General features: G+C 48.7%; 1 protein-coding gene across 2 annotated transcripts in view; it reads left to right on the forward strand.

Moving 5' to 3' along the window:
• Positions 1-15,351, forward strand: part of LOC144754857 (uncharacterized) — a 1,464,081-nt gene that overhangs the window by 610,826 nt on the left and 837,904 nt on the right. For both annotated transcript variants that reach the window (XM_078643119.1, XM_078643120.1), the window contains exon 11: positions 2,701-2,848. In XM_078643119.1, coding sequence (XP_078499245.1) covers positions 2,701-2,848 — 148 coding nt within the window. The remainder of the gene's footprint in view (positions 1-2,700; positions 2,849-15,351) is intronic.

Raw genomic sequence — 15,351 nt, forward strand, 5'->3', positions numbered from 1 at the left:
ATGTGGGGGAGTTGGAGGAGGAGGACTGGAGGGAGGCACTGGCTTCACCTAGGGGCGCTGCTATTGCGATGCGTCTCCGCTTGGTCCAGTTCAAATACCTGCATAGGGTCTATTATACAAAAGTTCGTCTGTTTCGGGCGGGCCTGATTGCCTCGCCGGTTTGTCTTCGCTGCCAGAGTGAGGAGGGGATATTCCTTCATACTGTATGGAGTTGTGGGATCGTAGCGCGTTTCTGGAGAGGGGTTTGGCCTGTTTAGCGGAGGTGTTGGGGTGGGAGCTCCCGAACACGCCAAAGTTTGCCTTATTGCATGTCATGGATGGGGTGGTGGGCAACATATACATGGACTACATGTGTACGATTATATGTATGGTGTAATATATGTTCGGTGTGGTTTTCTTTTCCTAGCTATTTTTCCCTGGTCCTATTGAAAGCTGTGCGACTGTGGGGGGAGGGGTGGGGAGGGGGGTGGGAGGGGGAGTTGGGGAGTGGGGGGGTTGGGAGGGGGAGTGGGTGGGGGTCAAGTTGGGTGGGTTGGGAGTGATTCATGTTTTCTTTGTAGTGTTTGTCTATACAGTGGAAAAGTCAAATGCTAATGATAGTGTGATGTTTATTGTGACAGGCTCCCCTGGGAGTCAGGGCCCTGTGCTGCATCTGCAACTATGACAATAAAAATGTTGTTTTTAAAAAAAAAAAAGTACGTTAGAAAGAAATTTGAAAAATATTAGCGCTTTCCTGTACTAATGAGAAGACAAATATGAAGATGAAGATCAAGGAAATCATGTGATAGGTGAGGAGGAGGGCCTTGAAGAAACCATAAGATCTGTCTTGTGTGAGTTAATGAAGCTTTGAAGACATAATGGGTCCTCATAAGAAGTTGTTCTATTATTATAAGTAACTTTAAATAGACAAGGGTGATAAAGACCATATCTAGCTCTCATGGAGCGTAAATCGGGTCTCATGTGGAGGAAAGCTTTACGCCTGGCTGCTGTAGCCTTGGAGCAGTACTGTGCAAAGAACAGTGTCAATCCAGACCAGGAGATCCGTTGGATATCTTTAGCGGCTGACAGTACTTTTAATAAATCCGTGTATTTAAGGAAGTAAAGGATGACCCCTCTTGGCCGCTGTGAAGAAGCGCCATTAGTGGAAACTCGACCTAGCCTGTGGGCGCGTTGGATGTTTAACATAGTGTCATCTGATAGGTGCAGGATCTTAGGGAGAAAGGATTTGGAGAAACCGATGGGATACGTACCTTCCTCCCCTTCCACCAGGCCGTATATATGTATGTTGTTCCTTCTTTTGTGGTTTTCAAGATCCTCAATCTGCTTTTGAAGTGAAGATACTTGTGACTGCATGAACGTGACGGTCTTGTAGGTGTCGGTGAAAGAGGACATAGTATGTTCCACTGTTGTAAGTCTTGTATCGAGTTGAGACCACTTATCCGATAGGACCTCTAATTTGGAATTTGTTTATTCAACAAAGGGTCTGAGGGCCCTTATCTGTTGTAACAATAACTCCATCGAAACTGGAGACGATGGTTTGGGTGGCGAAGGGGGGTCTTTTTTCAAACGCTTTACATTAGACTTCCCTGAGGCTGCTGACGTGGGATCCATTGTTGCACTGTAATCTTCTGAGACCAGTATACCAGAATCTTCCAATTTGGAAGGTTACGAAAAGAGCTTTGAGTTTTTAATGAAAGAGCGTTTTGGTTCAGTTGCGGTATAAAGAGAGTCCTTTGTCATACCCATCAAGTTATGAGGTGAGTACAGTGAGAAGTTCAAGCAATCAGAACAAATATTCAGTCAATGAGGCACAGTATAAATAATGCAGCCAAAGGAATTGTGATAATATATCATGCTCCGTGCGCTGATTAAGTACGTTTTAAAGCCAGGCACATTGTATTGTCCTTAGCGACATAAGCAAATATATTGCATGTTATTCATTTTCCTTGAAAACTTAATAGAACACATGAAAGATTTCTTAGCAAAACAATATGTATGAAAAATTATCCTGAAAGTACTTAAATTCCGTGTGAAAGACTTTTTGTTCATCAAGTTATGTGAAACTTGAAACACTCCTCAAAATGGCGATCACATCCTGCTGCCACACAATGTATAGATTGGTAAGGTAACGCTGGCTGTTGCACCACCTCAAAATTTGAATATAAACATTGGAGCAGCAGTTGTAGACATTGCAAGTTGAAGTGCTCAGCAATTTATGTCATTTCTGCTGCTTCTGAGGCACAGGAGATTGAATGTGGCAAAAACCGGAAAAGAAACAAAACAAAATGGCGGCCGCTGTAAAACGGCTCCGCATTCGGGTGTTTACCTTCGGAAAAAGCTGCTTTGCTGTTTCAGGAAGTGGCGTGCAGAGCCATATGGAGATGAGTGTCTGTTTAGAGGAGCATTCCTCCGGGCAGCTTCGCACAGGGTAACCTGTGAGCGCGACTTCACCGCACCGGTTCAGGGAGCCTCACTTGGGCGCCGCCATACTCGTTGGGTGCTTAGCCACGCCCCATGTCTTTATTTCTGGATCGGGTCCTAAGCATTTATTTTGGACCGCTGTTTCACTGTGTAAAAATACAAGCCAGGAGATTACTCCATTTAATCAGAAAAAGTGTTATAACATTTTGCATAGAAATTTGTGTGACCCACCTACTCCCATAACTAATCTAAACATATATTTTATTATGTTTCTCCAAGATTTTAAAAGGTCACGATGCAAGTAACCCATCTTCAATCCCATCCGAACTATGGAAAGTAATATCGATCAATCTGAATGCAGATGAGAGAAAGCGTATGTCCATGGAAACATTACTAAAAGAACTGGAATCATACAAGCTTTCACTGGGTAAGATATTTAAATTTTTCTGATGTTATGTAATGTTGTGCAGTTTTTAAATAACGTATTGAAAATCATCCACAGTTCCTCTTGGCACGGGTTAGTGTTTAAAATTCTGGATGATTTTTTTTTTGTGATTTTGGACAATAGAACGTTTTATCATTCAGTCCCCTTCTTCCTATCTCCTTTATCTTCTTAAGAAGACCCACTAGATGCTTGCTAAATGGTTTTAACCCTTCCAAGCCTGCGATGTGCAAAGTTTTCCAATTTACAAGGATGAGTAACACAGATGGCAATGAGCAAAATGGACAATGAGTCGCAAATATCTATGTGGCTCACATCAACCTGGCGAGTGGCGATTCCTTGAAAATCGCAAGGAAAAGGCAATAACAAAGATACGTTTCACATTCCTTATCATTGGCAGAGAAATGTTTCAGCTGTTTCCAACCACTCCAGAGAGCTGACAGCATTGTAATATTACTGACTGTTCGTATCAGTGACTAGCCATTTACACAAAGGATGCATCGTTCAGGGACAGCTTTTGTGGTGCGAATGATTGCTAAGGGGATCAGGGGAACAGGCAATGGTCACAGGGACTGGTACGTGCTCTTCCAAATGTCCTTTTGTAAAGTTATGCTTTTTTGTCATTTCAATCACGATTCTTCCAATAGTCAGGGATTATCATGCTGGTCCTTTGCAAATGTAAGTGGAGAGATGGTTGTCTGCTGAGACTTGCAAGCTGCCATCGCTGTAATTGCAGCTGGTCACAAGGATTCCAAGAAGGAACCTTGCCATGGATCATTTGTGACCAGACACTGTGTGCTGTGCCATATTCATACATTTAGCAGCGTGCAAAGAATAGGTCTATTTTAAGTACCAGACCATTTCAGACTCAAATTGCTGCTTGCTTTTCGGCGTCCCTGATTGTAATCAACAGGGTATGAGTTATCTCACAGATGTCTCAGTATGAGTTCTACCAACATATGTGCATAAGATGAGTTGTATTATGCTTTCCCATGCTCTTACATCTGTAAGTGAATTGTGATATGTGTATAAAGGCTCTCTGGTTCCATGATATCACCATGTAACTCAGCCATGTTGTGGGACATTCAAAGCCGGAGTATTATTGTTAAAGTGGTGGTGAGTGCAGAGCGTGGATGCGAGGTACTATTTTTGTGTGATTTTCAAATGTGTTTATTTAACGAGTATTGTTTTTAAGCACATTTTAAATGCAAAGTGCATTGTAAGGAAAATAAAAATATGCGTTCTAAAATGTGCTTTTCTTTTAAAGTATATTGACCGTGTAGAGTAGTTTTAATACGACACAAAGAAAGAACATAATAGGCAATGTGAGGCATTGAAAGTTTGGCTGAAAAGGTTCTGCGTTAATAATGTTTACTTTCACACACTGGGAAAGATTCATTGGGTGAGCTGATCAGGTGTGCTGATTAATGCTGCAAGAGTTTTGACAGAAATGGGGTAACCCTGTGTCCCTCAGAACCTGGGTATATCGTAATAAACAAAAAGTGGTTCTGTCGGGTTTTGTCAGTTATTTCCTTTCAGCGCACTTTCCCCCACATGCATCAATCTAGGATTTTGCATTTCTTAAATAGCGAAAATTAAGGAATCGCTATTTAGGAAATGCAAAATCCTATGCATCAAGAAATCCTAAAAGTTTTTAGGATTTCTTAATTTTCGGAAATTGCGATTCCTTAATTGCGAATCGCAATTAAGGAATGGCATTACATTGATTCCTATGGGCCTAGAGGCCCATAGGAATCAATGCCGTTTTGCATTTTTTTTTTTGCACTCGCAATTTTTTGATGCATTGCAAGGGTGCAGAGGGGGGTCCAAAGGACCCCCCCCTGCACCCCTGAAATTTATTTTCAAGTGCATGTTTCACACACACATGTCCTAAGGACATGTGTGTCTGTAACATGCAAGTTTAAAAAATGCACTTTTTTGCTTTTTTAAACATTTTCGCAAATTAACACGAGGGTCAACCTCGTGTTAATTTGCACTTCCAATTTCACAATTCGCTATTTTTTACAAATTGATGCATTGCATTTAAGGAATCGCACAAATGCGATTCCTTAATTGTATTTGCATTTTTAAGAAATGCAAAAAATAGCGAATTGTTTCATGCATCCCAAAAACGTATTTAGGAAGTGCAAACGGCCGAATTTAGGGGCACATGCATCATTGTACCATTTTGCAATCCTTAATTTGCGAAAATTACCGATTCGCAAATTAAGAATTGCAAAATGGTATGCATCATTTTTTTCTCTATTTATTTGAGAATCGGTAAAAATCGCAATTTCTACCGAATCTCAAATAAATAGCGAAATCCAAAGTGCATTTTCGCAATTCCCATTGATTCCTATGGGCCCGGCCCATAGGAATCAATGGGAAGGCATTTAAGAAATCGCAATTTTTTGATGCATTCCATGGGTGCATGGGGGGGGTCCAAAGGACCCCCCCTGCACCCCTGAAATGTATTTTTAATTGGATGTTTCACACACACATGTCCTATGGACATGTGTGTCTGTAACATGCAAGTTTTAAAAATGCATTTTTTTTCATTTTTAACAATTTTCGCAAATTAACACGAGGGTCAACCTCGTGTTAATTTGCACTTCCAATTTTTGAATTCGCAAATTGTAAAAAATTGATGCATAGCATTTAAGGAATCGCACAAATGCGATTCCTTAAATGCATTCGCATTTTTTAGAAATTCTAAAAAATGCGAATTGTGCACAAAAGTTTGATGCATCCCAATAACGTTTTTTGCATTCGCAAACGGCCGATTTTTCCGATTCGCACCGTTTGCGAATGCAAAAAACGTTGATGCATGTGCCCCTTACCGATTCGCACTGTTTGCACTTCCTAAATAGGTTGATGCATGTGGGGGTATGTGTCGCATTTGTTATTCTTTCCTATTTTTACCATTTGTATCTCAACTACCTAAACATAGAAAACATTTTCACAAACAATAAAGCACATGACTCAAATTGCTGTCTACTGTTTATATTTTATCTGAATTAAATCATTCATATATACTCACATATATAATCACAGCTGTCAACACATGGTGAAATATTGCAAGTAAGGGGTGATGAAGTGACATGTGTGCTCAGTGCTCAGTGGTGTACAATATATACAGAGTGATAAAAATGTGCACATGGGGGGGCGTGGCCAAGATGGCGTCGGAGTAAGACGCACTTTCGAGTCCCTCCGGCGCCTGAACAGATCAGCATTGTACAGCATTGTCCACGGGGTGCTGGCCAGCCTCAGGGGGCCGGCGGAGGCCGCTGACAACAAGTGGTGCGGTCCGGCGTTGCCGGTGGAGCTGCAAGCGGCCTGAATCGGCCGGGGGAGGAGAGGCGACTTCCGGCCCTGTCGGCACCGGCCTTGCGTGGGGAGGAGGCTGGCCCTTGAGTGCGGAGGCGCCCGTCCTAGACGGGGAGCGGTGCCACAAGGTCGCGGGTCTTCCCGGCCCCCCCTACTGCCTGCGGGTTCTGCGACACATCACCGGAGGAGAAACGGCAGCCCTGGGCGCTCTACTGCGGCTGGAGGAAGGCGACTGGTACGTCCGTCCGACTGCGGGGGGAGTGCACCTCGGCCTGTCGGCGGAGCGGAGAGAGGCTGGGAGCGGCCTTTCGTGGAGTGCGCCGGGGGTACTGAGTGCGGCCGCTGGAGGAGGGGGTCGGCCCTACTGCGGTGGGGTACGCCTCGGTGCTGCCTGCGGATCTGAGCGCCGCGTGGTACGGCTGATGACGGAGTAGCAGCCCCCGGCCTGAGGAGCACCGACCTGGCGTGGGGCGGACCCTGACTTTGAGTTAGCGACACAGCGGAGCCCAGCAGTGAGAGGGTCACGGCGAACTCGGGGCCTTCTGGTCCGGTTGACTGCCATCTGGAGCTGTGCAGCGGCATTGGGTGCCCCGGGGGAGCCGGGAGACGGGAGCTGGTGGGTCTAGAGGCCAGGGACACACCGAGGCCAGCAGTGGCGGTTCTGCCTACGCCGCTTCGCGGTCCGAGCGGCCGGTCTGATCTATTCTTCCGGCTGAAGTTGGACCATAGCTCTCGGAGGGAGCGAAGAGGGGCGCTGCGGAAGCCGGGGGGTCCGGGCTGGTGGCCCCCGGTCGGCAGTAGCGGAGGACCCGAGACCGGGCTGTGCGCGCTCTGCGGTCTTGAGCTGCCGGACTCAGGGGGCGCAGCATTGACTATCAGAGAGGCGCCTCTTGGCGGGAAGCTTCAACGACGCCATCTTGGCTGGGCAACCACTGACTGCAGCATAGATAAGTTGGGTCGGACAGGTCTAATCTGGCCTACCCCACTCCTCTGTGACCTGGGCTGGCTATCGGGAGAGGCCCTGCATCGCCCTGGAAACCTCTTATTTGACTTAGCACCGGGGTCCCGTGGAGCTTGGCTCCCCCCCCGCCTTCTGGTGTGGAGGGCACCTCGGAAGAGCTTTAGTGAGGGGGGCCTCCTGGGGAGAGGATTCTGCGGGACTCCCTGGCGGAGAGGAAGAGGCCATACCCCTGGTTGGACTGACTGGAAGGAGGTGCTGTGTGGTCTGCTGCCCCGGAGACCCCATAACGGCATTCCGCCTTTTGTTCCTGGAGAGTGAGGGTCCGCCTTGACCTCACGCCGCAATCGGAGCTCCACGATGTCCAACACACTACGTAAGGGGAGACCGGGGAAGGATGGCACCTCTAAATCTTCGCAGCAGCCGGCCTCTCCCGGGGCCAGTGGATCGTCCAAGCAGTCGGATGATGAAGCGCCCGCCACCAAGGCCTTTATGACTGAGCTGTTCGCCTCTATTAAAGAGGACATCTCTGAACTCCGCGCTCAATTGGCGTTGGATCTCCGTGAGGTGCGGAGAGATGTGGATGGAATTGGCGAACGTGTGGCGACGCTGGAAGATCATGACCTGAGTGTGGCGAACAACGTGCATCAGCTACACGAAGACATCATCCACCTCACTGAACAGAATCTGGACCTGCAGGCCCACTCAGAGGACTTAGAGAATCGTTCTCGAAGGAACAACATCCGCATTCTTGGGGTCCCATGGGACGGAGAAGCTGGGGATTTGCGTGGCTATGTACAGGCCCTGTTCTTACAGATTTTGGACGAGAAAGATGTGCAGGAAATAAGAATGGATAGGGTGCATAGAGTTGGTTTGCCCAGAAGAGGAGGGGGGCCCCCTCCGGACATCCTCGTTTGTGTGCACGACTTCCAGGTGAAGGAACGCATCCTGCGGAAGGCCAGAGCCATCTCTTCCTTGCAATTTAGGGACCATCGTCCACAGCTCTACCAGGATCTGGCGGCGTCGACACTTCAGAAGAGAAGGGAGTTCCGCCCAGTGACTTCTTTTCTGCGGCAACGCAACATCTCCTACTCATGGGGGCACCCCTTCCGTATCATATTTCGCTGGCAGAATCGGCTGGCGCAGATTCGCTCTCTTCAGGTGGCAAAGGACCTGCTGGGCATGGGTGACGTTCCTCCTTCCCAGGAGGCACGTGCCTCACCATCAAGGAGACGACACCGTTCATCCTCTTGGCACAGAGTTGGTGCGTCCCCGGACCGGCGGCGGCCGGATCGCGCTGCTAGCTTGCAGGAAAGAGGTGAAGCGGTGGCCTCCGCCACGTTAGCAGATTCTCAACAAAGCTCTGGAGCAGCGTGATCCCGGATTCTGTGGAGGATTGGTGCCGGAGGGACTCTGGCCCTAAGGTCCCGGGGGTACGATTGTACTTTTGGAGAAGACACCCCGGACCGTGGCCCTGGGGGTCACTAAGTTGGTGACCCCTCCCCGATTCCAGTCCAGAAGGGACCTTACGAACTATGGTCTACTGGAACTGCTGAGTACATTGTTCAGGTTCAGTGCCTTACGTTATTTCCTATTGTTTCTCTGTTTGCGGGAGGGGGGTCCTAGGGACAGGGGACGCGGGGGTGTTGGGGTCCGGGGCAAGGGGGGATGGGAGGGTGGTGGCGTCCAAAAGCTGTGTGTGCGGTGTGTTGTTTGCTCTGGAGGTGTTATCCCTTGGCTTCTACTGCTGGTGCCCTTCTTCGGGCGCGGTCACTACCTTGAGCCTTGTTGAGGATTATATACTCACTGTTGGTTACTTGGATGTGGGGAGCTTGGAGCTATGGGGTGGGCTGTGTGCTGCTCCTCAGGGAGGGATATTGGACTGATCATTGATATTGGTGGTTCTACTCAGATGTTATCAATGTGAAATGCACTGCGGGTCATCCTGTATGACTGGCTCTGAGAGGCTTGAGGGTGCGGATCTGATGGAGGAGGGGGAGGCTTGGGGGTTGGAGGGGGATGCTTGGAGATGGGCCTGGCCCGGGAGCATATGGAGTGGTAGTGGCACTGGCCAGGGAGTGGGAACGGATCACACTGATAGGCATACAGAGCGGAGACTCCCAACATCACTATGCCTGTTAGTGTAGGTACCTGGAATGTGAAAGGTCTCAACTCCCCGCAGAAGCGCCAGAAGCTCTGGAAGTACCTGTCGGATCACCATCTTGATGTGGTGGCCCTCCAGGAAATCCACTTAGCTAGGAAAGATGAACTTAGACTCCGACACAGACAATTCCCCCTCATTTATAGGGCATCAGCATTCACCAAGCATAGGGGGGTGGCCCTCCTGTTCAGGGCATCTCTTCACTTTCAGCCTCTGGGGGTGAGCAGTGATAAGGAGGGTCGTTGGCTAATGGTGAAGGGGTCATTATATGGTCGACAGTGTACGCTTGTGATTGTTTATGCCCCTAATGCTGGACAGAATGTTTTTTTACAGGATTTGCTGGACAGGGTAGGGGACTTCGTGGAGGGGCACTTGTTCCTCCTGGGGGACTTTAACATGGTGTGGGACAGAGACATGGACAGTTCGGGGGCACGCAGGGCAGACTCTGGGATCTTTTCTGATGAAACGCAACGACAAATAGGTGCCTTGGGGTTGGTAGACAGCTGGCGTTTCTTACACCCACACACTAAGGATTACACATTTTTTTTTCTCATGTCCATCGCTCTTACTCCCGTATAGATCATATTTTTGTTAGTCAGGCCCTCAGGGGGGATGTCCGAATATCCAGTGTCTTTCCACTCTCGGTATCTGACCATAGCCTGGTGGTTCTTGGACTGCATTGGCATGTGGGGGGGGGACGGTTGGCGAAAGTGGTACTTCCCGGCAGCGTTGGTACGGGATGAGGTGTCCTGTAAGGAGCTGCGGAGGGCTATAGGAGAGTTTATGGCCCTTAACCCACCTTCTGATACCTCAGTGTATGTCACTTGGGATGCATGCAAGGCCTCATTACGGGGCACATGCCTCGCCCTTAATGCAAACCTCAATAAGCTTCGGAGGAAGGAGAGGGAGATCCTGGAGGCGGAGCTCGCTATTTTGGAACAAGCACACAAGTCAAACCCCTCTAGGGTGACCCTCCGAAGAGGGAAATTGAGGGCCCACTACAACAACCGGGCTGAATTTACCCTCCTGCGCCTCCGACGCGTCTCCCCAGGGGAACAAGGTGGGGCGGCACTTGGCCCGGCAACTTCGAGATAAGCGCGAGAAGGACTACATTGGGGGCATACGGGACCACACGGGTTCTGTGAAGCACAGAGATGCAGACAAGGCAGCTCTTTTCGGCCGCTTTTACGCAGATCTCTATTCAGGCGACACCCTTGACCCAGAGGCCCAATCCGCGTTCCTGAATGGTCTCCCGATACCTCAGGTCTCCAGAGAATGGAATGATTTGCTATCTTCCCCCATCACTAGGGAAGAGGTGCTAGACGCCATCAAGGCTCTGAAACTCCACAAGGCCCCGGGCCCTGACGGTTACACTGCCCTGTTTTACAAGACGTTTGCGTCGGACCTCTGCGATTACCTGGTCTCCCTCTTTAACAACATGGCGTCAGAGGGAAGAACATCTGAGACTATGGCCGAGGCCCTGATTACCGTCCTCCCCAAACCGGGGAAAGATCATACCAAATGCGCGTCCTATCGCCCGATAGCGCTCCTCAACCTGGACGCTAAGTTGTATTCGTCTATAATCGCTGGAAGATTACAGGACTTGATGCCGGCCCTTGTACACCCGGACCAGTCCGGATTTATAAAGGGCCGGCAAACTCATGACAACCTGAGACGCGTGATCCATCTGATCGAGAAGGCTAATAGATTTCATATACCGGCGGTATTAGTGGGGCTCGACGCGGAGAAAGCCTTTGACCGCGTCGATTGGGGCTTTCTACATCGCACCCTGGAAGCCTTCGGGTTTTCACCCCACTTCATAAGAATGATTGAGGCTAACTACAGCAACCCCACCTCTAGGGTGATGGTTAATGGCCATAGATCCGGGTGCTTTCGTCATTCGCGCGGAACGCGTCAGGGATGTCCTCTCTCCCCACTCCTCTTTGCTTTAAGTATTGAGCCGTTGGCTCTTGCGATTCGGGAGAATGAACATATCTTGGGCCTTCCCTTCTCAGGTGAACAGCATAAGATTTCGCTATTCGCGGATGATGTGTTACTTTCGATCAGAGACCCGGCGCTATCGTTGCCCTATGTCCATACGGTGCTCTCTGACTTTGAGACGGCGGCGGGATTCAGGGTCAACCTCGACAAATCGTATATTCTGAATCTGACTCTACCTCCCGAGGAGGTGCACCGGATTCGAGCAATTACCCCACTGTCGTGGTCGACTATATCCTTGCTGTATCTGGGAGTGCGGCTGACCTCTACCCTAGGCGCACTACTCCCGGCCAACTTTCCACCGATGTTGACGGCGATACGCGCGGAGCTAGAGAGGTGGAAGCCGAAGTACATCTCGTGGATGGGTAGGATTCACGCGCTCAAGATGGTCCTCCTCCCAAAAATGTTGTATCTCTTCCAGGCACTGCCCATACCGGTGGAGTTAGACTATTTCCGTCGGCTTAAGACCCTGATGTTGAAGTTTGTGTGGCAAGGCGGCCGGGCGCGACTTTCCTATGCAGTGCTTCGTCGTCCGCGAATGGAGGGGGGGGTGGGGTTCCCGGACATGCACTTGTATTATAAAGCTGCACAGTTGAGGATACTGGTGGAATGGTCCCAGCAGCTTTCAGAAAAGCACTGGCTCCATATGGATCGGAGTGTGGCCGGAAGATCCATCTGGGATCTGGCCTGGAAGCCCAAGGCTGACCGACCCAGGAATGCATATATTAGCACTCCCACCAGCACGGTATTAAAAGTCTGGGACACAGTCAGTGGCGACGACCGGTGGACCACCTTCTCATCTCCGTTTACTCCTATTCATTTCAACCCGGCTTTCCCTCCAGCCTTGACTGACGGACCCTTTGGCGTCTGGAGGGAGGGTGGTTGCAGAGCCCTTACTCTCCTGTTTCATGGTGTGACACCTCTCACCTTTCAAAATTGTATGCGGGATTATGGTGTTCCGCCCACTGAACGCTTTCGACACCTTCAACTCTTACACTGGGCGACATCGACGGAGGTGGTAGACGCCGCTACTAGACCACTGAAGAAGTTTGAGGCTTTTATTCTCCGCACGTCCACGATGAAGGGGACGATCTCCTTCCTTTATGGGTTGTTACTGGACACCGCGGTGTCCCCCCGCCCTCGTTACATGGACCACTGGGAGACTACCCTAGGTAGGAACATTTCTGATAACGAGTGGAGGAGCCTCTGGCGAGATGTGGTGGCACATATTCATTCAACAGACCTCAGAGAGGCTCACCCGAAGCTTCTGTTTGACTGGTATCTCTACCCATCTAAGTTGCATCGGATCTTTCCGACTACCTCGGATAGGTGCTGGCGGGGCTGCGGTATGCTGGGTGACTTCCGCCACATTTGGTGGGATTGCCCCACCATCCGACCTTTCTGGTCCGAGATCCTATCCCACATTAAGGATGTGATGGGTTATCCGATTCCGAATTCGATGGAGTATGTGCTGTTGGGGCTTAGAGACTCGTTGTTGGAACATCAGACTAGAGCTGATAAACGCATTATATGGCTGTGCTTGGGGGCGGCTAAGTTGACCTTGGCAGCCGCCTGGAAAAACCCGACTGCGCTGGCCATCTCTCTATGGCACGCACGGTTATGGCGACTACTGAGTATGGAGAGAATGTCAGATATATTTTTGGGGAACTTTAAAAACTTCATGTTCAACTGGGGACCCTTGGTTAGATTTCTATCTCGAGGTCTGCCATCTGCGGTTTGCCCCTCAGCGCTTCGTGCACTACACCTCTTCCAAATTTAACCACCTACTTGTATGAAGTTGTTCTGAATGAATGCTGGTCGCCACCACCGGGGAAAGGGTGGGGGGTGGGGGGAGGGGGGTCTGATGGGTTTTGGGGTGGGGTTGTTGTTTACTTTTGGTTGCGACAAAATTCGCATGTGGAGATGGATTGCACGGCCTTCCTATACGACTGTGATCCTGGTTGGGGACCCTCCCTTCCCTTGTGAACTTTAGATCACCTGATGAGGGATTGGCGCTACCTCCAATCGGTACTGGTTGGCGAACAATGACATTGCCATGGGCATTTAACAGCGGTGTGTGCCATCTTCTTTTATATAATTTTGGTTTCTAGAGCAATTTTTCAGCGCCCCCTGTGTGGGGATATGTGGCGGATTGTCGCCTGTTCCTTTATTCTCTTCCTCTCTCTTTTTCTTCACCTTCTTTGCTCTTTCTTCTCTTTTTCTACTTAAAATCTTGAATAAATAAAAATTAAAAAAAATAATATGTACATGTGGGTGATAGGCCAGATAACTATGGAAATACAATGACTCTGCTGGCTAATGATTATTCTTTTTGGTGTGCAGAGCCTTGGTCAATCTGGGCCTTGCGTGGTCGTCGATGTTTCAACCCAAACTATGCTCCATTGGGTAGTCAAAAGCGGGTAATCATCAGGACAGAATGGGGGAAGGATAATGACAGCCCAAAGAAAACCAGAGTGAATCCTGGAATGAGGCCTGGAGGTAGAATCAGTGTTGGCCCAGGCAATGACTGTCTTGTATCAGTGTGAGCACGGGAAATTTAATGCTAGTAGACGGCAAACAGGCATCCGTACGGTATAACCGCCGCAGTCTGTCAGTGACCATGTGTTGACAGCATTGATTATATATGTGAATATATATGAATGATTTAATTCAGATAAAACAAACAGTAGACAACAATTTGAGTCATGTGCTTTATTGTTTGAGAAAATGTTTTCTATTTTAATGTAGTTGAGATATGAATGGTAAAAATAGGAAAGAATAACATATGCAACACCTAGTGCGATGACAGGAAATAACTGACAAAACTTAACAGATTAATGCTGTAAGAGCAGCACTGTCTTTGTGAAAGTTTATTTACTAGCAATGAAAAAAAGATTAAATGCTGTGTTTAACATTTTGATTTGTTTAGGAAAGCTAAATATCCTGCAAATTAATTCAACCCTGCGAATTACAGGAAATAATTCACAGTTAGCTCAACAAACAAGGTAGAGAACATCCAGATAGTCAGCAATTACTGTATCCTATATTTTCTAAATCCAGTACATTATTAACTCAAGGTGATGGTCATAGAAATGTTTGCATTCAGTCCATTCATCACTTTAAAATACAGATATATTTCTCAATCCCGTCTCTCACAGGGGACTTCATCAGGGCAAACGTTGTAGAAATGTTTCAGCATTCACGGCCTTTTTTATTTCGAAGCATCAGTCCAACAATTCATGGTTCCCCAGCCAGCATCCATTGCGGTACCGGTGAAAGGTGGCTATTTTGTGAGAGTGGGTGCCCATTGAGGACCGGTGTGGGGGGGGGGGCAATGCCGCCACTGCCATAGTCGGCTCTCCAGCCTGCACTATAGTTGGTGCGAGTGGGAGCTGGCTCTGTTCCTTTGCTACCACCAAGGCAGGAGCAGCTTTTTTCTTTGCTCTTACCCAGTCAGGAGCAAAATGATGTTCCTTGCTTGGGATAGTGCGGGCAGTGAGTCAAGTGTATATTCCCGCACTAGCAGTGTTCTGGGGATTGGAGACCTCGGGACACTGCACTTATTGGTCCTCAACTATGTTTAACTGATGTATGGTTCGAGAAGTGGGGTGCACCACCTTCTTTAAATTTAGATCACAGCTAAGGATATGGGCCTCGATGAGGGTATGAGAGGAGGGCTGCATGCTCCCCTCCCCAAAAAAACAATCAGCGAAGGAGAATGGGGCCTGAAGCCTCAATTAGGCTCGGGAGGGGGGGCAATGCCTTACCATCCCAGATTTTAGGAAAAGTGGCCTGGCAAATGAGTCCATGGGGCCTAGAAATATGCCAGCCCCTCGATCTCTGTCACTCCCTAGGGGGTACAGATTTAAATCCACACAAAACTGCGATGCCAACTTTTTAAAAATATACGTCCTTTTGAAAGAGGTTACTCCAGTGGTGAAGACATGCAAGTCTACACTTAAGTATAAACATGCACTAAGAACTGGTGAAAAAATACACCTGCCAAGCCCCCAAGCCCTGGCCCACCACAGCCTGGTGACCAGC

The sequence above is a fragment of the Lissotriton helveticus genome, chromosome 5_1 (genome assembly GCF_964261635.1).
Source record: "Lissotriton helveticus chromosome 5_1, aLisHel1.1, whole genome shotgun sequence".
Classification (NCBI taxonomy): Eukaryota; Metazoa; Chordata; class Amphibia; order Caudata; family Salamandridae; genus Lissotriton; species Lissotriton helveticus.